At 34.5% G+C, this 26,742-nt stretch overlaps 1 protein-coding gene across 8 annotated transcripts in view; it reads right to left on the reverse strand.

The window, feature by feature from the left end:
- LOC149805577 (vasodilator-stimulated phosphoprotein-like) overlaps positions 1 to 26,742 on the reverse strand; it is a 119,177-nt gene that overhangs the window by 23,682 nt on the left and 68,753 nt on the right. For 4 of the 8 annotated variants that reach the window (XM_089950212.1, XM_089950209.1, XM_089950206.1 and 1 more), the window contains 4 exons: positions 19,051 to 19,208; positions 15,704 to 15,736; positions 10,101 to 10,121; positions 7,241 to 7,258 (listed from right to left, as the gene is read on the reverse strand). In XM_089950212.1, coding sequence (XP_089806338.1) covers positions 7,241 to 7,258; positions 10,101 to 10,121; positions 15,704 to 15,736; positions 19,051 to 19,208 — 230 coding nt within the window. Of the gene's footprint in view, positions 1 to 7,240; positions 7,259 to 10,100; positions 10,122 to 10,235; positions 10,868 to 15,703; positions 15,737 to 19,050; positions 19,209 to 26,742 lie in introns of those variants that run through there. The other 4 variants (XM_089950208.1, XM_089950214.1, XM_089950211.1 and 1 more) reach the window with 4 other exon arrangements.

The raw sequence follows: 26,742 nt of genomic DNA on the forward strand, positions 1-26,742 counted from the left end.
GAGCGTTTTTATTTGATCAAAGGTAAAATGTAACATGCTACATGCTAGTAACCTTTATCCAGACTCCTAAATGATTCTGAGAAATCTATAGTGACCCAGAGACTGGTCAAGGTCTGTACAATTGACTGATATCAATGGGTGTTGTCCAGTTCTTTTTATTTTGATGCAAAATACACCATATATAGTATAATATCCATCAGCACTATTTGTAGTTAAGCAATCGATCTAAAAATATGTATGATGTATTTTTGACAAAAAGATGGCAATGCAAACCCCTTCAATGTACGCAGTGTGCTAATATTACCATAATCTGGTTGGTCCAAATCGTAAAATGAAATACAAAATTTGCGTATTGTGAAACAATCCTTTATTAAGAATGCTGACTAATCCACTAATCATTCAATAAGATGGCAACTTTTACATGTGTGAACAACTTAATTTAAGTTTACTGCCTAAAAAAGTTTCAAAAAATCGGTAAACATGTAAACAAATATTTATGTGACTTACTGTTCAGAAACTACTAGTTCCAAAATTTATTTATTTCCACATCTTTGCTTTAGTGGAATTAATTCTTTTTTTAAATTGTGCACACTGAATGTGGCAGGTCTTGATTCTAGTGCACATTAAAAAACATGACACATCAGGTCGATTTGCTGATACAAATTCTTTGAACAATGGTACTCACTTTTAAATGTCATGTCTGTTAGCAGAACCTTACAACAGTAATTTTTCATTTAAAAGAAACACTATTTCACATTTCTAGCCCATTGCAGAGTTTCTTACGATCTTAACATCTTCAACTATTTCTGTATGACAAAATATGCCTTGGATTTATATCAGAAAATAATTTACAAAACAAATCATACATATTGTTTGCCAGAAAGTTCACCACAAGAAAGAGACTGCAATTACACTGAACTATCTCTGCTATTTGTACAACTGGATTAAATGTAGGATTGACTGAGAAGTTGGGAATGAAAATATAGTTCCATGCATTCACAACTTCTCTATCAACTGTTGTTTTGTAAATAGTCATGGTGTTCCAAATGGAGTTATCAGCATACATTTGCGGTATGATCAAACAGGATTGGCCTAAAAGTTGTGAATGAGTTTCTTTGTCCTTGTAGATCCTTCAAAAGCATCCCACGTGCATGTCCAGACAGTATGTCTGGTTCTAAAGTCAAAGTTTTCATCACATACATGTATGCAACAGCAGGAAACAATATTTAACACAAAGCTAGGGATATTTACTGCAACTATCAGATATATACAACAAAGACAAGTCTTATAAAATGAATCAAGTCATAATAAGATGTACAGCAAATGAAACAATTGCCAGCTGAGTGAAGTACAGCATGCACAGTGCAACAGCTGTCAGCTGAGTGAAGTACAGCATGCACATTGCAACACTGCCAGCTGAGTGAAGTACAGCATGCACATTGCAACAGCTGCCAGCTGAGTAAAGTACAGCATGCACAATGCAACAATGCCAGCTGAGTGAAGTACAGCATGCACACTGCAACAGCTGCCAGCTGAGTGAAATACAGTATGCACATTGCAACACTGCCAGCTGAGTGAAGTACATTATGCACATTGCAACACTGCCAGCTGAGTGAAGTACAGCATGCACAATGCAAAAGCTGCCAGTTGAGTAAAGTACAGCATGCACAATGCAACAGCTGCCAGCTGAATGAGGTACTGAATGCACATTGCAACAAATGCCAGCTTTGTGAAGTGCAGTATGCACATTGCAACAGCTGCCAGCTGAGTGAGGTACTGAATGCACACTGCAACAGCTGCCAGCGGAGTGAGGTACAGCATGCACATTGCAACAGCTATCAGCTGCTTCGTAAACCTAATGGTAGATTGGGGGAAATGTTGAGTTTCCAATCATTTCAGTTAAACAGCAACATTTTGGTTATTGTAAACCATCTACATGTTTAAACATTTGGACAACCATTGAAGCCTTATCAATCAATGACTATGCTTTGTTTTGAAAGTTACAATCATTTTTCTAGTCCTTTACCAAAACCTTGTATGGAAAAGATATCACAGAACCAGGTGAGTGGTCTGGTTGAACAAGTCTATCCACACATGTAACTTGAATGGGACAGAAGCTCCTCTGAATTACTGTATATACTCATGTAAAAAACTATCTGATATAAGCCTATCTCTCAAACAGAATAGGTAAAATCAAACTCACCATCGTGAAAAATAAACACCTTTACTTTATTTTCTCCACTAAAGGTATCATGAGACAAAGGCATCACTTTTATGTGGGTTCAGAGAAAACTTTCATAACACTTGTCCTTGGCATCAGCAGGTTGCAATAGTTATTTATCCCCAATATCACTTTGTCACTTTACTCAAAACAGTGCACTTATCCACTACACTACTTATGGCAATATGCCCTTAATAGTACCCAATGCAAGCTTAATATTAAAATGGGTCCAAACCAAGAAAATATTATGTCTGGAACAAAGAAAATGAGATTTTTGGGGTGAAAAAGGCTGCCTTCCTTTGTGACATGTTTTTAACTGACAACAAGTGGGTACAACAGACAAAAGTAACTTATAAATGATGCATGTTAGATGTTAAGCAAAGATGAACTATGTTGCCTGTTATTGGTAGAAAATGTATGCAGACCTGTTATTCACAGAAAATGCACACAGACATGTTATCAGCAGGTGCAAATCTGCTTCTGCTTGGTACAAAGGTGAATAATTAGTTAAGTTTTACTTGGCATAAATAACAAATAGTTCAATAAAATTAAATAAATAAGCTATTTTTTTCTTTCTTCAACATTAAGCTTGCATCAACCACCTGTGCTGATGATAGTATCATTGTCAAGGTATGGTATTAAAATTCTGTGTTAAAGTTTTTTTTAAAGTCTGGTGCAGTGGTCATGCATCAAAGAATGGATGGTGGTTAGACAAAAATGAATGTTCTTTTAAAGTAATATTTCAAACAACTAATTATGCATTATTACATACTATGAGTTTAATCGGAATGTCAAGGATAACATATAATTTCTATTGAACAGATTTTTAAAAAAATATTTGTCAAATCTTAGCAAAATTAGTCAAACAGTCGAGGGTAAATCAGTCTTTTGAATCTAATTTTGTCAGACAATCAAGCCTTGTAGTTTTCTCATAATCTTATAAACTACAAAACAATTTCTGTGTAACTGGCAGTTCTGACTATTACATTTGAGCTGTTAGGTCAATGCAATCCAGTGAGTGTGTGTGTGCATGCATGCATGCATGTGTGCATGCATGCATGTGTGTGTGTGTGTGCATACATATGTGTGTGTGTGAGAGAGAGAGAGAGAGATGGTGCTACTGTAATTAAATGGGTTCACTGCTTTTACAATTGCTAACTACTGGATACCTGATATGTGGTTTTATAAAATAATAAACATTATGAGCAAAACCTATGGGTCAGAAGTTAGTAAATGACATGTTTCATCCTTGATAAATCCTTTAAATGGGTTTGTGAAATACCATTCAGCATCACAGGCCTATGCATACTAACTAATAAAAACCACTGTCTCACAGGAAGCTACTTGCAAGCTTTCTCACATATCCACACTGGCTGCACTGAGATTAAAAAATTCTTTTGAAGAAGTCACTAACAATTACTTTTTGTAATTAAGAAATGTGGATATTTTATGGATTTTGTTTAAATTATGTGAGAAGACCTGATTTACTGCTGATAAAACTACATACAGATTTGTTCTAATTAATATTTAATATAGCATGGAAAAATGTTGTAAATATAAAAATTCAGATGCAATCAGAGACATTTTGAGTAATATAACGATATATACTGTACATCCCAACCATTACCATCAGTGTGACATCACCAGATGGAAAAGAGCATTGTTTACAAATCAAAAGTGCTGGCGTCTGCGTCATTGTTTGTTTACAATAGAAAGTAGTTCCTTTATTCACGTGAATGCTATATGTGTATTGTCGCACTTGTTAAGTATCGGGGAATATTGAACGATTCTGACAATGTAAAGTTAACGGGGGAAAAAATGAGCATTTAATAACAGGGTTTAATGGTACATCAACACAATCCTGGCTATATAATACTGAATAAGTTCTGAAATCAGTAAAAAGGCTAACAAAACAATGTCAAAGGGAAAAATAAGTAAAATCTTTCAAATACAATTTCAAATGTTTCAAACAACTTTCAATGAAAGTGTAATCAACAATTATATTCATTAGTCTCCAACAACCACTGTAAAAAATATCATAAAGAAAATTTAGACTTAAGTGATCTTAGTCCCATTTTTAACAAAATATTATTTTAAGCAATCGTTTATTTTTACTGATGAATTTTTCCAATATTTGCTACTTGAAATTTTAACTATTACTTTGGACTTTATTTATTGTGCTGATGTGCTGTGCAGGCTGCTACCTACCTACAGTCACCCACTTACCTACCTACCTACCTACCTACCTACTGTGACAGGGCATACAAGTATTAAAAGAATAAACAAAATATCACTCTTCTCTATCATACCAATGTACTGGTAATAAGTTGAAGACAAAAAGATAAATGTTATTTTTGTTGTTGTTGTTGTTGTGGAGTTTAATGCCATTTTTCAGCACAAGATAGGCTATATATGGCGGCCAGTATTAATGGTGGAGGAAGAACCTGGGAAAACCCCGTGAAGAACCACCGACCTGTTATTTTGGTATTAATGTTTTAAAATTCATTGTTCTTGGAACCTCTGTGGTAAGCTATTATCACTGCTCACCCCTCATAAGCTCCCAGCTATGTTAGCTGGTAACCTCTGACGAGTTCCTCCATGTGGCCAAAAATTTATAAAGGAATTGATATATTTATATAGTCCCCATAGGTCTGTAGTGTTGTTTTTTTGTATAAAAAAACCCCACAAAGAATTAGGATTTAACAATTTATTGAGATACATTTTAGAAATAGGGGTTGACCTTTCCCTTGCATCTTATTGGTACTTGTTAGGGTACCTGGTCTGGTCCCTCAATGTTCCCAAGGTCTAAAGGTTGATATTATAGGGGTTGTACTTCCTGCTGGATTTTACTGGATAAAGTCATTAGTCTTGGAGTGTCAACTAGCAGCAACTAATTTCAGGATCAATCATTACCTTGATTAGCCACTACAGCTGAAGCCTCACATGCAAAGCATGCAGCATGTACTGGACTCACCTAATTCATATACTGTCTACTCATTCACATGTGCAATACAGTTTACCTGCAAGAGTAATATATCACAATATACAATATCTAGTCATTCAAATGGAAAACCCACTACTGAATGAACTATTCATATATCCAACTGCCTTGGTTAGAAATTATCTTCTGAGCTGGATAGGATTTAGATAGGTATGGCATGCATGAATCAATGTAAAATTGTAGGTCACAGTGACCTATGCTTTTAAGGGAGTAGTAGTATCCGTGATGCATCCAATTACCAAGAATCATTATTAGAACATAATACCACAAAAATTAAACTTTCAACACAAAATTTGAAGAAAGTAACTGAGCATAAAATTTAGGTAAAACGAATGTAGAACTTATCAAGGTGCATCCATTCACCACGTTTCATGATTCTTGGGAGGCTAATATTCATACAGCATGCCAAAAATTAAAGTGGTCTTGAGCTAAATGCAAAATGTCAAGGCCATAAGGAAAGAAATATAGGTCATGATGAACTTCTTTTGTTGCAGCAGTGTGGTAGTAACAGAAATGCATGTCATCATAATTTTGCAATTCTAGCATGAACAGTGCATGAGAAATGAATATCATGCTCAAAATTTTATCTAAGTCAGTGAAGCATAAATTATGGTTGATACTGACCTCCTAGTGAATAGAGGAAACAGGGTTCATAAAGCCGCATCCCCATATTTCATGATTCAATATAAAATAGTATGCACAGAGTGTGTGAAAACCCTATGTTATCATGAGCTAAATGCAACAACTTAACTGAATTCAGCCAGTTGAATGTGAAATATTGGTCACAGTAACATTTTTTTGCTTGGATCTGGTACTACATGTATATAATCATCTAGTTAATTTATCACAACATTAACAGATAAAGTATGAAACTGAACCAAAGGCAGTGAAATGTGAAATATGGCTCAGTGACCTACTTTTAAATTGAGGATGTAGTATTCATCTAGATGCATCCTCTTGCCATGATTCCAGTTACTACGGTATTATATAGTAGATAAATACCAATCTCATGAGCTAAATACAAAAACTTAACATAAAAAACTATTGAATGTTAAATAGAGGTCACAGTGACCTTTTGTTGTAAGGTTGTGTATGTGATTTGGATTTTTAAGTTAGCTTTAACATTTTTTCAGTCATATTGCTACAATGTATGCAGCATGGCAGTTTATAGTGATGTCTAGCACTATGGCATCATGCCACATGATGTCCCACCGAGTCACATTATCCTGACATCAGGCAGACCAGTCCTAAAACTAACCTCTTAATGCTAAGCACCTAGCGAATCAGCTGTAAGTACCATTTTTAGAAGTCACTGGTATGACTTGGCCAGGGATCGAATCTGTGTATTCAAAACAGATGCTCTAACCACTTGGCCACCAGGTTGTAGGACTAACAGGGGGGCATACAATCACCTATGTTGCTGATTCTGTAATAAACAGTGCTTGAGACTAGAACAAAGTCAGTGAAACATGAAAATATATGGACATTGAGACTTTCGTCTGTGATGAGCATGTATCAAGATACATCTCTTACCAACTTACATGAATTTATGTATATGGATCAGGAGTGCATTTTAACCCTATTTTGCCTTTGTTTTGTATGCCTTTATGGGGGAACCTTTACAAAATCTTTACCTAGTCACATCAACATTTCAACATTATGGGCTGGTCAGAATTTCTTTTTTTAAAAATCTTTAGGACTCAAGCCTATGTTCACCAATTTTGAAAAATTAGACCAATAAAAACCAAATTTTCAATAGTACGGTAACTTATAAAATTCAGATTTCTGCATGATTTTGAAATATTTCTTACTGAAAGGGCCAATTATCACAGTCCTGGAGCCCCTAAAACAATCCTTGTCACTGAAGGACACAAGGAAATATTATCATTAATATAAAATCCCATGCAGCAGAATACATGTTGCCACAGAAAATGAACAATGAACTGGAAGATAATCTTTCATGAGAACGTGATGAGAAAAGTGCCTGTGGTAGAAACTGTAAGGAAATTGTGACTTACCTAAAGAAATGCTTGTAGCTGGCATAATTGACATCCAAATAACTTTGAAATCAGAAGTCTGAACATGATCCTTGAGAAAGTTTTCAACAGAAAAACTAAAACCTACCATTCTTCATATAACTGACAGATATCAAACTACTTAAGATAAGAGCAAGATAATAATAATAATAATAATAATAATAATAATAATAATCATAATTAAGATTGCATACTACATAAAATGGATTTTTCTGATTTTCTGCCATATACATCTTATTCCTGCATTCCCTCCCCACAATTTAAACATGTTGCATTGCAGACATGACTTAGCTAATTTAACCTTGTAACAGTTTCAGGTATAAATGCTGAAGTTTTAGAAACCATGTGTGTGCGTGAGTGTGTGTGTTTGGGTGTCATCACTTATCAAATTTTTTATACATTAAAAAATTATTATTTTTCTTGCTGTCTACATAAATTGCGTGAAAAATAAAATGATTATTTTCCCCAAAATAATATGCTTAGAAAAGGAAAAACCCTGTGTCTTTAACATACTGATGTGCCTGACAAGTTTAATGCCAGTTGGAAAGTGGCTAGGTAAACTAAGTTGCATTATAATCCTTGTTGCTGATCTAGAACACCAACAACATATTAATGTTATGGGGTTGTCTTTTTCAAATAAAGATTTACAGGTAGCAGTTCTGGTGTTTGTGTTTGTTTAGTCTTGTAGACACACTGCCATTGGAAATAAGTGCATGAAGATCAAGTTGTGCTCAATATGCATTTCCAAGTGAGTTATCTTTTTCAGTAAGATTGATTTCCATTATGTATGTGCATTTGCCTAATTGGTAAAGAAAACTGACGGGCCTCAGTCCTGAAAATTTGATGGCCTTTACATAGGTTAGTATGTTTGAACTAGAAGTCAAATTATTTGGCCCTCTCAACATACTAGTTGTATGTGACTGGGATTTTTAACATAGCTTTCAGCAATTTTCAGTCATATCACTACAATGTCTGCGGTGTGGCAGGTTATAGTGATTTCTAGCACTGAGACATCATGCCGCAGACAAAAAGCATAATTTTCCACCCAGTCACATTATCCTGACACCAAGCAGACTGGTTCTAACACTAATCTCTTAATGCTGAGTGCCAGGTGAGGCAGCTGCCAGTTCTATATTTTTATAAGATGCTGGTAAGAGTTGGCTGGGGTATGAAGGTATGACCTCCTGCATCTCAGAAGCTCTAAGCATTCAGCCACGGAGTAGTCTACATACTAATTTGTGAATAGAAATTGTTTAGATAAGGCAACAGAGTGATAGTAATGCATTTATCTTTTAGAGAAGTAAAAATCTTCAGATTTAGCTACCTGCCAGTCATTACTCCTCTCTGACGGAAGAAACATTTTAAAAAACTCTGATACGCTGAGAGGAACTTGGGCCATAATTCGGAAAATCAAAGCAATTTCAAGGTCTTATGGCCTTCTATTTAGTCACCTATTTTTTTATGGGTTTACATTTCAACTTAATATTTTCCCCTGGCTATTGTATATACTTACTCTTAAGATGAGTCCAACTCCAAACTGCACAGACTCAGATCTGCCATTGCATATTGCACAGGCAAATCTGCATCTGTGCAGTTTGTTAAAGTAATCAGTAGAACAAACAAGACAGATCCTGATCTGCATAGGCATTATGTGATGGCAGATCTGGATCTCTGTTGTTTGCTGTCTTACTTCACATATAACTTAGTTCATAAGGTATTCTATCAAAATTAAATGCAACCAAATAAAGAAGTAAGACTCCCAAGTTTCCATCAGCTAGTAAAATCTGTTGTGACACAATTAAATATAATTTCTTCTTATGAAAAGACTATACATTTACCAAATTCTAGTATGATACAGTGATTCTGGGAGAAACAGAGAACACTGTATATACTCACTTATAAGTCTAGTCCAACTGCAAACTGCACAGACCAAGATCTGCCACTGAATAATGTGCTACAGATCTGGATCTATGCAGTTTGTTAGGAGCAATCAATCAAACAAACACAGACCTGATCTGATGGCAGATTATACTTCGGCAGATTGTTGTCTATATTGTGTGCAGTTGGACTCAACTTACACAGTAGTGGAAAAAATATTAACTTGACTTTTTGGGGTATGAGAATAAATTGGGACAAAAATGAATTTTGTAGAATGTTTTTGATAAAAAGTGTGTGTGTGTGTGCGTGTGTGTGTGTGTGTGTGTGCGTGTGTGTGTGATTTGGATTTATTTTTAACATAGCTTCAAAAAAATTTTCAGTCATATTGCTATGATGTGAGCAGGGTGGCAGTTTATAGTGATGTCTAGCACTGGGGCATCATGCCAAAGGCATCAAGCATTATGTCCCACCCAGTCACATTATCCTGACACCAGACCAACCACTCCTAACATTAACCTTTTATTGCTAAGCGCCTGCTGAGGCAGCTGCTAGTACCGCTTTTATAAGTCTCCGGTATGACTCGGTCAGGGTTTGAACCCATGATCTCCTGCATCCGAGACAGAAGTTCTAACCACTAGGCCACCACCACCAAAGCAATCCTTTAATAAAAAGTATACAACTTTAATTTTTGATGATTTACATGTCTTGCCTATACTATATATTGTAGTAATATCTTGTTGTAAATATCAATGCTGATGGCATACTAGGAATATTATGTTTGAATGATTATGTATGACATAAAATATCACAGATGTACTTGTTGAAAATAAGGATAAAATTTCAAAGTCACTTTTTTTTTGTTAAGAGGAAATTTAGAATTATGGAGAAGACACAAGAGTTGAGGTATAGATGCAAATGAGTGTGTATGAAAACAGTGATGTGATAATAAATAATAAACACTTACCCCCAGGATTTTGGTAATGTTCTGATATAAACATACATAATCAGGTAGTGATTTACACAGATGTTTATCGTATAGTCTATAAATGTAAGTAAACATTACATGGAAGTACATAATATAATGTGCAAAATTCCAGACACCCCATCCATTATTACAATATTTCTACCCAAGTGTTCTCAAAAGGTTTATGAATACATGTACTACCTGACTGCAGATGAAACAGTGAAAAGTGGGTTGGGTAAGACCCCACCCCCAGCAATGGCTTACAAGATACTGATAGAGGCATTTGCTTTTTCTTGTTCTCCTTCTCATTGCTAAAGAAGTTAGATATACAAGATCTACAAGAGAAAACTTAAACACGGTTAATGGTGGAGAACTATTCTGATTGATTCTTTACACACTGTTGTTCTAAACTGTATTTAACTTTGATATGGAATGTGGTTACCACCGTAACTTTTAAACAGTCTGTAAATTTCAATAATTCCTGAGAAATAAGAATACTGAACAGATGAGTAAGTTGGTTAATGAATATTCTAAAAGTCTGCACAAAGTCCGTCAATTTGAATTTTTTCATGCACATCAATTTTCATGGTTTTGTGGAAAATTCCATTTGCATTGTTAAATAAATTTGTGGATTGGGGAAGCAGTCCTATTAATTCCACAGATGGATCATTGTTTGTTGGGGTCTTTCAGTTTTTCTTCTTGCAAACACAAAATCCATGAAAACTGGTACCCAGCAGAAACTAGCAAATTCACAGAATATTGGATTACTGAAATTAAACAGTTACTATAGATTATGTGCTGGTTAACATGTATCCTTACCTGTCAGCTTGAGCCAATAAAAAATAATATTCAATAATATTCAATATACATGTATATTGAAACCAGTCATGGTTTTTTGGCACAAATCCACATGCATTTCATTCATATGATAAATATCACTCTGGGAGCTTTTTACTTTTCCACGTATGCCAGAAAATTCGAGAGGCAGGTTAAGTCAGAAGTGGTACAAGTTGTGTTCTTTCCCTTATTTGAAAGCTGAACACAAAAATACTTCATCAAAACATGCAGCAATCCTGAGCTTTCAGAGAACAGAAACAACTTTATACCAAGTGAGTAAATAGTATTGTTTGTGTATTGTCATGACTGAACAGCTGACCATGTTAAGGTCTGATGTGTGTTTATATATATATATATATATATATATATATATATATATATATATATATATATATATATATATATATATATATATATATATATATATATAACCTGAATAAAGAGCTATATATTTTCTTAATGAAGGGAAAATCATGCACAGTGCCACATATAAGTTCAATATAAATGTCAGTTAATAGGAACATGACTTCCTTGTCACAAACATTTACCTGTAAGCAAAATCAAATGTAAAATTATTAATCTAAATTACACATTAAATGAAGGTTAGATTCTGAATAATTTATGTTTTTATTTTTCTAACAGTTTGACCATATGGTCCTGAAAACATCTGCCAGACTCGTACTCCAGGGTTTGTGGGTTCAATACCCATCCAGACCAGCCCATCGTGGCAGTCTCTGCAGTCTTTGAGAATTGAACTTAGTTTCCATTTCCACTGTATCCAATAATAGACTGAAAGTACCATTAAAAAAATCCTACTAGTCACAAGTGGTCCTTGCCCAAGAAAATTTAACAAAATAAATTACATTGTACTAGTCAATTTGTTTGCCACAACAATCCATACCAATGAAAATTTTTTTTTGTACTGTAACTTTTGTACAAAGCATTTTCCTTTAGGAACAAAAAATTGTAAATACTTGAAACGGACCAAAATTGTGGGGGCTGACCCAGACTGATGAAAAAATATCAGACACAAGTTTTAAAATTATGCCATAATATGGAAGTTTAAGTCACAATTATAAATACTTTTACCAGTAATTTTCCCTTCTCTCGGAACCATGGAAATGAATAAAGTATTAAGAGCATATTGTCACGCACATTTGATAGCACAAGGTTTTTACCTGTTGCCTCTTTGTTATTCGCAATCCAGGTAAGTCTCAGCATTATGCTCATTTTGTTAATTAGTATGCCTGAAAAAAAAAACTTACATGCCCATTTCCCTCATTGTATACTAAACAGTATTTGTAAAAAGTTTCACTTTAAACAGGCAGTTGATACTCTTCTAAGATTTTCTGCTAATAAATACAATTATTATTATTCTCTGTGAATGTAAATAATTCCATTAAAATACTATGTTTCTCAGGAGTCCAAATAAAGAAAGAATTTTCTAGTACGCTGCTGAACCTGTAAATGATGAAAGAAATTTGATCTTTTTCACAAGCATTCCTGCTTCATTAACACAGATTTTATTTTTTCTTTCTTATCTCCACATTAATGCTCTTTGAATAGCTTTCTTGCATGTGTGTGTGTGCTTTGGATTTTTAACGTAGCTTTAACAATTTTTCAGTCATATCGCTACGATGTCTACAGCGTGACAGTTTATAGTGATGTCTAGCACTGGGGCATCATGCCGCAGACATGTAGCATGATGTCCCACCCAGTCACATTATCCTGACACCAGGCCATCCAGTCCTAAAACTAACCTCTTAATGCTAAGTGCCAAGTGAGGCAGCTGTTAGTACCATTTTTTAAAGTCTTTGGTATGACTCAGCTGGGGATTGAACCCACGACCTCCCACATCCGAGGCAGACGCTCTAACCACTAGGCCACCGGAGCTGTATATAGCTTTCTTGAAATCTGTTTTAACAAATGGTCATTTCTTGCCTTTTGTTTCTGCTTTCTAATTTGTGTAGCTGTTGCAAAGGGTACACTCAGCCTATCTATGTTTGCAGACTTTCTGGGCATTTTTACTTTCCAAAACAGTCTGATGCATGTCCATGTTTTACCAATGATCCACTGTTTTCTCCAGCCATGAACTCAATAACTTATTTTTAAGGGAACTGTACATTTCATACACTTTGTCAGGCATAAGAATGAAATCCAAAAATGTGTTTCCTGCCCAGTCCTAAACAATTCAGATATAACTTGTTTGATGTCCTGCTGATTCCCATTATTGCCAATCGTAATACTCAAACTGGTTATTGGCCATATACCTTAAAGATTTAATCTTTAAACTGATGATCCGCAACAGGTATTCTAAACCGGTGTCAAAGCTAATTTACATGCTTCTAACATGTTTAATGGTATTTTCATTCTTTTGACATCAATCATGTTGTTCTTCATCCAGTGTCATACACCCAACATCTGTTTTCTTTTGTGAATTTATGCAGAGCTTGAGAATGACAATTCTGCAGGTCTCTTGAATTTCTCATCATTATCTCTTACTTAAATTTTGGAAAATGTACATATTTAAGAAAATTACCATCAATATGTTTACCTATATTCAGTCTCCCCCCACCCACCCCTACCAAACAAAATGTGAGTGACAAAAAATAACATACCTGGTACAATATATTTCTTGCTTTTCAGATTAGCATTTAAGAGATAGAAATATGTTTTGAGTTTGGTTGGGTTTGGTGTTTTACAGCACAGTAACACAAATACACTGTAGGTTATTCATTGCAGAGCTGATCTGAGAAAAGTGCCATGCCCATGGACACAACATAGTAACTGACTTGGACTGATCCAATGGTAGGATTTGAACCTGCATCCTTTCTGTCACAAGTCTGGTATGCTAACCACTGAACCATAGCAGGTTCTAACTATACAGAGGATCACCATATGCCACAACAGAAATCAAATACTTCTGCTTCTTTATTTAGCCCTGAAACATCATCTTAAAACAAAATTGTACTACAAACACCTCTTTATAATACATATGGTCATATTTCACTGTGAAACTATAACAGCATAAGCTGTCCAGGTGAGTGACATAGTTTAATTATCAAGTATCTGGATTAAATGGTGTCATATAATTCAATTATCTGGAGAAAAACAAGAGTCCCTTGAAAGGCCTTGTGCTTTATTGGCCAAAAAGAATTTACAGGAGTTCAAGAGAAGACTGTTTCTTCTAATAACAGCTGAGTATTTAAACCATCTTTGATATTCTTGAGAAAGTACAATATACTAATTCTGAAAATAAAAATATTTTCCTACATGGGTGAGCTAACATGTTCACAAGACAATTGTAAGTGTAAAACCTAATACATTGTCATGGTCAGTGGCCTTGAACCTGATATCACTAAAAAAAAAGCTTTTGATTTGTCTCACACAATGTTAAGATTTATCCATGTGCTAAGTTTGATGAAGTCAGTATAACTAAAAACGTATAAGTGTCCCTTGAAATGAGTGACACTCTACTTGCAAACAAGTATTTCAAAAGTTTTTATTCAGTTTTAATATTTTGGATTCCCTGATATAAACTGCTTTTGAAAATTCACTGAGCTTTCCAACAATTTCAAGGAATTTTGAAGGCAACCCTTCAATGTCAATAATTTTTCAAGGCATGATAAATGTGTGTGTAGTTTCATGGCAATCCTCCAAGCAGTTTTTTTTTTTATAAGAAGAGGCAACAAACTTAAGCCAATGAATGAATTATAACAAAGGACAATACACCATCCTACAAGCTCTTCTGGTCTATGGCCAGTAGAACTATAAAAAAAAAAGAAAAAAATCATGCCCCAGCTCCAGAATATAGTTAAAGCCCACACCATTCTGCAAATAAACATCATCAACACCAAGAAATTGGACCCCTACCCCTGACAGCATAATATACTACACTTAATTACTGAACAGGGTGAAACCTATACACAGGTAACATGTCCTACCAAGTTCAACTCCACAACCTGTCACTACTATTGTGTGCATGAGCAGAGTTCTTCACATCATTTGTTCCAGTCCAATGGTTTTAGATGGGTGCCAATATTCCCCTGCAATACTCTGCAAGCAATACTGTCCAACAATATAAGCCAGACACAAAAGGTTAACACTGTTTGGTAATGTGTGAATTACAGGTCATACTGACCTAGTTTCAATGGAAGGTTGTAATATTCACGATGCATCTATATGCCATGTGACTTAATTCTGCAGTCAACTGAGCCTTAGGTGAGTTAAACATAAAGGTTAATGCAGGTAAGTGACGCATAAAATATAGGTCACAGTAGCCTAGTTCTGACTGAAGCATAAACATACCATGACATCACAGACAAAAGCATCTGAGAAATCAGGATATAGTACTAACTTCAACTGAAGTGATGAAACTTGACAGACAGATACACTTACAAAATGGATGGATTGACTGCTGGGTGGATTAATGGGCATTTTCTATCCAAAAGTTGGAATTGCTTTTTCAATCTGGTCAAAAAAGGAGGATTTATTACAAGCAGGAAGGTTTGCATTCTTGTTCTCTATATGTATGAGTTGCATGTTTGTTATAGACACTGACATCTATTATGAGAAAAGGTCATTCAATGTATTAAAGGCAAAGACCTAAATCCTAACAATATTGCAACATGCTTCCAAGCCAAGGTAGAATAAGAAATTTGCTCCCCATTCAGGACAAGAGTGGATGACAGAAAAAGCAGTTAAGTGATGTCTCTACCAAGAAACAGATAAAAGATGTAAGAAAAACTCATTGCATTTTGACTTACCCTGGCATCTCTTTGAACACTTTACTACTAGCACTGAAGTTAAAAGTGGGATAAATACATATATCTCTCCCACAATTGTCATACACTAAATAAAAAATATTTTGGCAACCAAGAAAGACAACGACAGAATAACCAGCTTACAAACATTTTGAAATAATTTGTTAAAAAATTTCATTCTACCATTAATTGTTTTACTGCATAAACAAATTTTGAGAACATTAAATTTTCTTACACTGACAAATAAATGGTTACACATAATTGTTTGATTAAACAAATCATATGGTATTAATCTCACTATACATGATAACCAGTCTCAGCATAAAAATTTTCTTAGGTTCGATTTTACTCCTGCACAACTTAAACAGATAGTGTGTTTGACCTCTGAGCATAGAAGACTGCTCATTTCATTTTTTGGTCTGGCATACTGTGCAGATATTTTAGTTTTACAGAATTATATGCTTGTAGTATTATGATTCTATTGTCATATTCTACTTCAGAGTCATTCCTTTTGTGGGCAGTAGTTTTCATGGTTTTGGACAAAAATTACGTTTTCATAGCTATTTAGAGTTGTGAATTGGGGAAGCGGGTTGTATTGTTTCCACAGTTGGATCATTATTCACTGGGTCTTTAAATCAGTAAATTGGGGAAAGGGGTTATATTGTTTTCACAGATGGTTTATTATTTCTTGGGTCTTTAAATCTGTGAATTGGGGAAGCGGGTTGTATTGTTTTCACAGATGGATCATTATCCATTGGGTCTTTAAATCTGTGAATTGGGGAAGAGGGTTGTATTGTTTTCACAGATGGATTATTATGCATTGAGTCTTTCAATGTGGTTTATAGTAACCATGAAATCCATCAAAATGTGCACCTGTCATGTGATAGTGAATTTATAGTATTTTCCACTCTCAATATGTATTTTATATTTCTATTTGACTAAGTTTTGTTGATTCAATATTTTTCATGTGGTACCAATTTTTGTGGATTCTATAGTTACTAAAAAACCATAAAAATTGTAAGGTTTGGTTTGACGGTTTATACAACACTTATAGCACATTATTTGCTATATCATACCAAGGAAATGGGAGTTAAGTGCCTTTCCCAAGAAAACACCAAAGCAGCTGACTTGGACAAGTATCGAATCTGCCAGCCTTGGGTTGAAACATACAAACTTAGCTACCATGGCTCCCACAAATTTTGAGACCAAATGAATAATGATGCTTATATAGAAACAAGAGAACCACTTCCTGAACGGATGAATATAAGTACCAATAAAATATTACTTTTTGGCAAAACCACGAAAACAGATACTCATTAACAAAAATGAACACCGAGTATTTTCCCAATGTTTACAACATCTGCTTTAAGGGTTCTTATGTTACGTTTTTAGGCTCGAATAAACAGTAACATGAGAATGAGTGAAAACAACAAGCTTCAAAAAAAATACAATAATTTGTTTCTCTGGAAAAATTCTGTAAAAATGAAAAAATATGAACTTACGGTTTTATAGAGTCAAATCCAAAAATAACCCAAGAATAATCCATGGATAAAATTTAGTAGTCCTAATAACAAAATGTTCTAATGATTCAAAGTTCGAGTCCTGACGAAGAATCCAAGATGGAAGATGATGATGTATGCTGTAACCTGACGTGTTGAAGTCTACAGTTCCTTGTAGAAACAAGAATTATCACTGGTTTTGGAAATCCAAAAAAATTTGTACAAGGGCTGTCCTTGTTCAACAAATTACATGAGCACACATATTTTCCAGGAAAAAAAAAAAATCCTTTTGAATCCAACTCCAAGTAATTTGAAATAATTCCAAACAGGACAACATATAACTTCCAGTGTAAAGAAAAAAGCCCAGCTTCTACTGAGAACATCTCTCCAAAACAAAGGTTATATTGTATTCCAAAATGCAAAAAGGGGGTCACATGATCATGTTCCAGAACCATGTCAAAATTAAGTACTTGTTAAAGATCATGTACACCCAGTGTGGCCCTGACAAAAACCAATCATTTTACTCTAAGAAATAAAACATACAAAACTTGTTTACATCTTAAACATGTAGTCTCATCATGACCATCGACCACAACTAATCATTTTAAAATAAAAACAGAACTTATTTATGTGGTTGTTACTAATTTTGAATCAAAGTCATATCCTAGATCAACAACTGGTGTTTATAAAACAAACAGTCATGGTCAAACTATTTTTGGGAAAAAGTATCATCTCCAGTGAATAAATTTACATTACAATAGCATGTAATGAAAAATATAAAAAAAATTAAAACTGACAAACAATTAAATTGAAATAAATATATATTAAACCAGATAATTAAATCAAATATACGTAACAGGGTATATGAAATAAAGAATTCAATATCAGCATTTATGGATGGATGGTGGAAATTCAAACCATGCAAAGACTTAGACTTTGATTAGAAAATAGTCTTTGCTTCGACTATACAGTGATAAGGACTATTTCTTTAAGCATCAGTTATTATTGTATTATGACAGTTATTGAGCAATTCTCATTGCTCCATTCTCCTCCCATTTTCCCAAATGCCAACAGCAGGTTTATAAAGTCACATATCCATTAATCTGAAGTTTAATTTTTTTCTAGAAACAAATACATAACAGATTAGGGGAATGTCAAAATATATTTACTAAATTTATGTAGATGGCCATGGAATTCTGATCATGATAAGTAAAATAGCTGAATGTTATGATCTCTTTACATTAAATGTGTCTGATAAGCCTATAGTTTCCACCTTTACCCCAGGAAGATTGTAAACCCCCACCCCCAATTTTATACACCAAAGGATGTAAAAAATGTACAAAACTTACTCATTTCTTTCATTAATTTATAATTTCTAACTTGACTGTCATCAGCAGTCCCTAATAATGTCATATTCTTCATGTTTCAAAACAAAATGAGGTTTTCAATGTAAAAGAGGAGCTTGCTGGTTAATGGAAAAGTTCATTTAAGTCAAGGTCTACACATACATAAAAGGTAAATACTGTTGTCTGCATTATGGAAATTCAGAGAAATATCTGGAACTTACAAAACACTATTAAGTACATCACTCCTGTTGTACGAAAAACAACAAACTCACCCATGCAAATGTACACACAATGTAGTGTCGAAGTTCCGTTAAGTCTGAAATGCAGTAGTGACAATATATCCAATGGCTCTTAGCGCGAGGTGATGCAAAAAGTGGAGAAAACCAGATCTATTACACCGGTATATATCTATATAACTGGTTGTACCTCAGTGTTTGGTAACAGAATGCTATTAAGTAATAATATCTTATGCTTCCTTTGTCCAAGTTTATATCAATGTACCCACCTTCTACTTAAGCTGGGTGAAGCCGAGCCATTTATTCCTAGCTTTCCATTGGTCCGTCCTGTTGGTGGCTGTGTGCTCAGGGCCTGTGGCTGTGGCAGCAGTGGTGGTTGTTGTTGTTGTGTAACTGGAGCAGCAGGTAGTGGGGAATCAGATCCTGCCTGTAAATGTGAAACTAAATTTGAAAATGTCTATCAAAAGATAAATGCTTGTAAAAGGCAGAAGTGCTGAAGTAAAAATGTGACTTGTCAAAACATGAGACAAAGTTCACCTATTATACTGCATGAATTTTTTAACTGTTAAAATGAAGGACCACATGTTAACATGTAACCTGTGAAGAAAGTAAAATATCAGGGTTTGTGCTTCCCATTTCTCTCCCTCCCCCATCCCTCCCCACTTTCTCTCTCTCCTTGTTTCTATTCTCCAGCTCTCCCATTACATATAATTATACCTATGACCATCTACTAAACCACATGATGTACCAATGAAACAAGCATAACAACTGGAATTCATATAAATCTGCATACATTTCAATTTACAGAATAAATATGTTATCTTTACTCTGCTTAACTACATTTACTGTCACAAAGAAGTATTTTTTTATGAAATGGTTGTTTTAAAATGAAACAAAATTCCCTTAGAAATTACGTACTTTTGCATGAAACAAAGGACCTATTTTTTCAGAACATTTTAATATCATTTATGTCTGGTTAGTGTCCTAATATCTACTTTCAATATAATCTATGAACAGTATATTTAATGCAGCTACTGACAAGAACTCCCCAGAGCAGAATTTTGCATTACAAATTGCTCAAGCAATTTGCAGATTTTTTTACACAGTTACCATGATCTGATAGTAAAATTCAACATGAAGTCAAGTTGGGGTTTGGAGTGGTTGTGAAGATTACTATCAACAATGATGCTAATTAGTGTTGTCCTAAAGCAAACAACTAAATAATAAACAAAGATTTATCATAAAACATTTTAATTAACTTACATATCCAAAGGGGAACTATGGAAGATAAGCCTTGTTATTTTTCTCTTAAATGTACCAAGATTGCAGACACGTTCACACAGTCTGACACTAGACTGGTCTTCAGGCCTTCTGTTTAACAAAAGAAACTGATATGGAACTGACTAAGGAGTAACCAGCCTACTTGATAAATTCAATCACCTGAATACTCTGACTATACAAAAATATGTTTAAGGTAAGCACCCAAAAGATAATTACAGCAACTGTACCTCAAGTGACTGAAGAGTTTTGCAAACTTGGAAATTCTGGTAAGAACTTTATAAATTCAGCTCATGACAGTTCAATTATGACTCCATTACATATTCTTTCTGTGATCAAGTGGCAGCTGAAAATTCCTAGTTGTTCCCCTGACTTGGATCAACATATGCAAAATTAAGTATTTTTCACAGTTGGGAATAAACCAATTCTATCTGCTGACTTTTTCCCATATTTCTCAAAAGTGTGGAAACCCTGATGTTAGCTTGCAATTCATTTTACCTATGAGTCTCTGTGAATGGTCCAAAAAGAATAGTGGGCACAAAGTTAAAAAAAAATTTAAAGTTCATATATAACCCTAAAAAATTAAATGGGGCCTGACCAATCAGATTTCAGAAAATCATAAAAAAGAATACTTTGTTATATCCACAATTCATCATATTGCAATTATCATGCATGTATATTGCTTTGTCAAATACATATTATGAAGTACAGTGGGACCCCGCTATAACGCGGTTGTGGCCTGGCTCCCGAAATTTTATATACATGTATTTTTCTTGTGCAAAAAAAAAAATCTTAAAAAGTACGCAAAAAATACCGTAAAAAGTTGTTTATCATTTTGGGATAGAGATCGCGTATGAATAAAAAATGCAAGACGATCGTGGCTTGGCTCCTGAAATTTTATATGTATTTTTCTCGTACACAAAAAAGTACTTTTTCTTTCTTCTTAAAAGTAAGAAGAAAAAACGCATAAAACGTTTATTCTGGGATTGCGTAGGTCTTCGCCAATGTCGCAAACTTGGATTGTTTTTCCTTATTGGCTGCACAACATACCATGTGGCTTTTTTTATTTATTGGCAACATTGTTGGCTGTTTAAACTTTTATATACAACCATTGGTTTGGAGTGCAGAAATTCAGAGGCCCCATGAAAGGAAGCCGCAAACTGGATATAAAATGCACTGAAATTTATCTATTGTTACATAAATAAATTCTTTGTCTATACTGACAAACCATCTAAACAGTGCATTGTTATATCATAATCCGCTTATCCTGACATGTAGCACGAGTTCTGCATGTTGTGAAATATCCACTTTTTTGTTGCTGACATTTCTGGTAACGGAGATAAACTGGACGAGGCATTCTCTCGTAATCTGTCTTTCATCAGATTTTCGGCTGCTCGCTAGTAATTAATATATTTACAAAGACGCATTTGTGTGTGGATGGTAAGTAAAATTCATCTTCTTTTCACTCAGAATTAAATCCTTCAGAACACTCACGTTTTCTGTAATAATCAATATCGTCAGAACACCTGCGTCTCTATCTTCCGTTGACCCTTTCTTAACTTTCAGACGCATGCGTAGAAGGCAGCATAATGCTGTTACCACAAATGTAAAAAAAAAAATAAAAAATTCTTATTGGTTTATTCAGTAGGCATGGAGGGACAGTAACTAGAATAGTCTAAATGACGGCCAATTCCTTTTAAAAATGTATCCAGATAAAACAGTTTGCTGAAATTTCAAGGGAAACAGATTACCTTTGAAGCACCGACTGTTATGAAAACGTACTCAGCAAATGGAAAAAATCCCCATCTCAATCATACAATACAATTATTTGATGTTGCCGCCACAATAAGAAATGAGCATTCGTTTGGTTCTCCAAAGCTGTTCTTTAGCAGCCACTTCAAAAGCGCGTGCAGCCTTCATCAAAGAAAGCTGACTACAGTCTTTCAATAACAGCCAAGAAGTTTTCTTCAAAAGAAGTCAGTACCAAACTTAAATAAAAGTGATGGAATCTGATGGATTTTTGCATTTTCCAAACGTGACTGGAACACTTTAACTGTGCTGTGAAAGTTTCCTTTTGTAGGGAAAAAGTTTATGCCAACGGCGGCTTAAATTGCAAACTAACTTTTACCAACTTCGAACGTACTTCAAAGTAAATGTGCTTCGTCATTCGTTACGTGATTGTGCTATGTTTTTTTCCACTGAATTCAGACCAATATGACCACCTGTTACAAAATTAATGAATATTTTAAAGCTGTGTATGCATATTTTTGATGGAATCACTTGTATTGTGGATTCAATGTATATGATGAAATTCGCAGGTGAGTACACTGCGTTGATACATTAGACATTTATATATAAGCAGTATTCACGTATATGAACCAATTCATGGTTCACTAAATAAAGTATGATGTCTTCTCTCTTTTCACTACAGGTGTATTTCTCATTTAATATGCATTGATTCAAGATAGCAACTGTGCCGACAAAGCACGTATTACCCCCGCCCCCTTTTTTTTATTTTTTTTTGGTGGGGGGTACATTTTTTTCAGCTAACTGAGTTGGTTGCATATAACACGGTTCGGTTCAAAACACGGTCGGATTCTATGGCTCCCAACTACCGTGTTATAGCGGGGTCCCACTGTATCCATATGATTAGTCACTTTGTACTAATCATAAATTTGTGGCAACAAAGTTCATCAAAAGTAACCATGTTCTACTGTAAATAGTACATTTGCGTATCTTGATCGAAGTGAGAAACCCATTTTAAAAAAAAAAGTTTGATGAATCAGTCACAATGGCATCTTAAGTTTTATGATGTCCTGAACATGTCCATAAGGAATTTGTAAAATACTATTTTAAAATAGATTTGTTGCTGAATTCCCTTAATGACTTACTGTCTTCATAAATATATTCAAATACATCTTCGCAGGCCAAGGTTTTGATATGTTAACCTATCTACACCTTGGCAGACTGATCAGATATTCAAGTGTTTTGTCCTAGCGACATCTACTGGATTTCATGAGCTGCCTCCCTTAGACTGCAATGCTAGCTAACCAACAACATGTAACAGCGGTGCATTATACATTGGCTGAAAATGGTGGAAATAGCTGACTTCAAAAGGATACTAAGTTTAACATTAAAAGTATGACTAAGTACCAAACAGAAGTTATTACAGGTGTATTTGAAGGAAAGGATGTATTTGTACAAACACAGGTCAAAAGTGGAAAATTGATTATTTATGAGTCCATTACAGTTGTGCACTCCCCTTGTCTTGATCATATAGGAACTGTGTTCAAATTTGAACAACTTGATTTTGACATGATGTGGTTGGTTGGTGTCACATCTAATGAAACTCACACATCTGAAGCACTCAAATATCTAATCAATCCTCCAAGGTGCTGATAGGTTAACACATCGGAACCATGGCTAGTGAAGATAATTCAAATATAGCACTATCAAGCTCAAAATTTAAAATTTCTAAGAAACAAAATTCTGAACACTTCAATCAACAAGCTACTAGATAATATACATCGAAAATTACAATTTACAGTACTGTTACAAAGTACATGATGCAGCAAGAACTTTTACGATTATGGTAAAGACAAATTTGGTTTCTATACCATACAAGTTTATAGGCTGTATGATTCTGTTTGGTTTCTAAAGCATAAAAGTTTATTGGCTGTATGATTCTGTTTGGTTTCTAAAGCATATACGTTTATAGGCTGTATGATTCTGCTTGCTTTCTAAAGCATGTAAGTTTATAAGCTGTATGATTCTGTTTGGTTTCTATATCATACAAGTTTATAAGCTGTACGATTCTGCTTGGTTTCTAAAGCATACAAGTTTATATGCTGTATGATTCTGTTTGGTTTCTATATCATACAAGTTTATAAGCTGTATGATTCTGTTTGGTTTCTAAAGCATACAAGTTTATAAGCTGTATGATTCTGTTTGGTTTCTAAAGCATACAAGTTTAAAAGCTGATTGATTCTGTTTGGTTTCTAAAGCATACAAGTTTATAAGCTGTATGATTCTGTTCAGTTTCTAAAGCATACAAGTTTAAAAGCTGATTGATTCTGTTTGATTTCCAAAGGATACAAGTTTATAAGCTGTATGATTCTGTTCGGTTTCTAAAGCATATAAGTTTAAAAGCTGATTGATTCTGTTTGGTTTCTAAAGCATACAAGTTTAAAAGCTGAACGATTCTGTCTGGTTTCTAATGCATACAAGTTTATAAGCTGTATGATTCTGTTTGGTTTGAAAAGATCTATGATCCTGCACTAAACATGGCATGAAAAACTGTCCCACATGCAACATTTACCTAAAGTTCCATGGCAGGACTATGTTAAGAAGGTTGATGGCTAGTTGGAAGGAAATACAAGAGGGTAACACTATGTTCCTTGCACATTTTGGGGCATAAAAATTATGGTTATAACCTTTAAATCAGACATATGTGCAGCACTGCCAACCCTCCCAACTTGCAATTAGTGAAAAGTGGGATAAAAATTAGTGAATTTTGAATGCAATTAGTGAACTCCATCCATTTCAATGGTCAATACTGCATTATATGAAAATCCCAAAATAAACTAAAACATGTTATTTACACTGATTGCATGTACTACTTTATTTGCAGCCAAATTTACTGATATACACAAATTTTCAGCACCTAAGGAGGCACTAAAGTTTGTCTTATTTTTCCTCACAATAGGAAATAATCTTTCACTGTTACTGTTGCTGATCTTTAACCAAGAAAGGCATGTTACTTGTTCAACAAGAAAGCTCACAAACAATGCTTCAGCATTGGTAGCATGCAGGACTTGAGTAGATGGCTTAAAGTACTCCAAAACTGAAATCTGCTGGCCAGGGGGCGCTATAGCAGTGTGCTTTTTCACATCGTTCTGCCACATATCCATAAGGGCTAGTATCGATGTCTACAATTTATCTGTCATACATGTACTATATAATATTACTACATGGTACTTGTATGACAGGTAAATTGTAAGCAACAATACCAGCCCTTGTGCACATTCCCAATTGTAAAATTTGCAGCACACTACTGTGCGAAAAGCATAATGTTCATCAATGTTTGATGGCTGAATGCTAGGCCAAATTTAGGCGTACTCCAATCTATACTTCACTTTTTTGGGAATACAAATCTTTTTCCTTGGAGGTGAAAACATTTTAACTGCAGTGTAGCTTAATTATGAAATGGTTTTTATCCAGAAGATAAAAGGTTAAACGGTGAACAATTAGTGGTGTCAGCGCATGTGCAGAAAACTCGAGCAAATTACAACATAGGCTAATCTTTCAATCTAAAAAATTCCAACACTCAAAAAAGCTGTCTTCATGTAGTTTCCCAGCCTCTATATGCTTTTAGCTACCAATGTGCTTCTTCACATCATCCCTGCCACCATGTCCAATGCTAAAATTTTTGGCACACTGTGCAAATGCATGATGTATATCTGTATTTGATGGCTGAATGCACAGCCAATTTTTGGTATATTCCAAACAAAACTTCACTTTCTGCGCATTACATTTCTTTTTCCTTGTTGGTGAAGACATTTTCAAGATGCAATGCCGAACGGTAACTCAAATCAGTGTTGGCGCACATATGTGTTGAAAAATTTGAGTTAGGCCCCAGTTTCTTTCAAAAGCATTTGTAAAACTACTCTTATATATATATATATATATATATATATATATATATATATATATATATATATATATATATAGATTAAAATATGCTAAAATGCTTGCTACCAGTCCAACTGTACGAATTGGCTATAGTTCTACTAATATCACAACTAGCAAAACCGGACCATTTCGGCAACTGCCAATATCATGACTAGCACTTAATGGGAAAATGTAAAATAATTGAGAATTGCGGAATTCGTGATTTTTTGCATGCGGCGTGAATCCATGAATCACTGCAGAAAGTTGTGAAATTCACACTAAAATCATGAGAGTTGGCAGCTATGTATGTGTATCTCTAAAATGTTCTACAATTACATCTTTTTAAATTGACAAATAAGTAATGGGTTGAACACAAAAAGCGCAAAGCATAACTCCAGTAAATGAAGTTGTGGAAAGCTGGCAATCCAAATCCAGAAATAATTTTGGTCTTCCATAAAAAAAGCTGAAATTTTTTTCAGAGGGGTTTGGGGGTCCTCCCAAAACGGGGTCCCAAGGGGTGTCCAGGGGGCTGAAGCCCCTGTTAAAAAATGCATTTTACATTCATAAAAAAATGCTGCTGGTGCAACTTATGATGATAAAATAAACCAAAATAATCATTTGAAAAACTAATAAACTTACCAAATATGTTCAACTTGACTTCAACAATTTCACAATATATATTTTCCTATGAATTTGTTCTCCAGTACTATTGATGCTGAAGTTATTTCATGTGCATGTCAGTGTTCACACCATAATGAAGTCACAATTATTTGTCAATTTGTAAAATAAACACCCATGTAAAGCAACTATATACAAATAATCCCATACATTCACTTGTCTTTTTCTCCAATGGAGACAACCTAATGATATGCCAGTCGAGCTCTTTTTGCGGCTTTGGCAAAGATTTCTTAAGTCCTCCTTTTTGTCACCACTGACTTTTTTTGGCTCAATGTGCAATCGTTTCTTTTCCTTCTCAATGAGAGCCTTTTTCCTTTCAAGCTGGTGCTTGTATT

This window comes from Sinohyriopsis cumingii, chromosome 2, assembly GCF_028554795.1.
Source record: "Sinohyriopsis cumingii isolate HCF-2022 chromosome 2, ASM2855479v2, whole genome shotgun sequence".
In the NCBI taxonomy this organism is placed as follows: Eukaryota; Metazoa; Mollusca; class Bivalvia; order Unionida; family Unionidae; genus Sinohyriopsis; species Sinohyriopsis cumingii.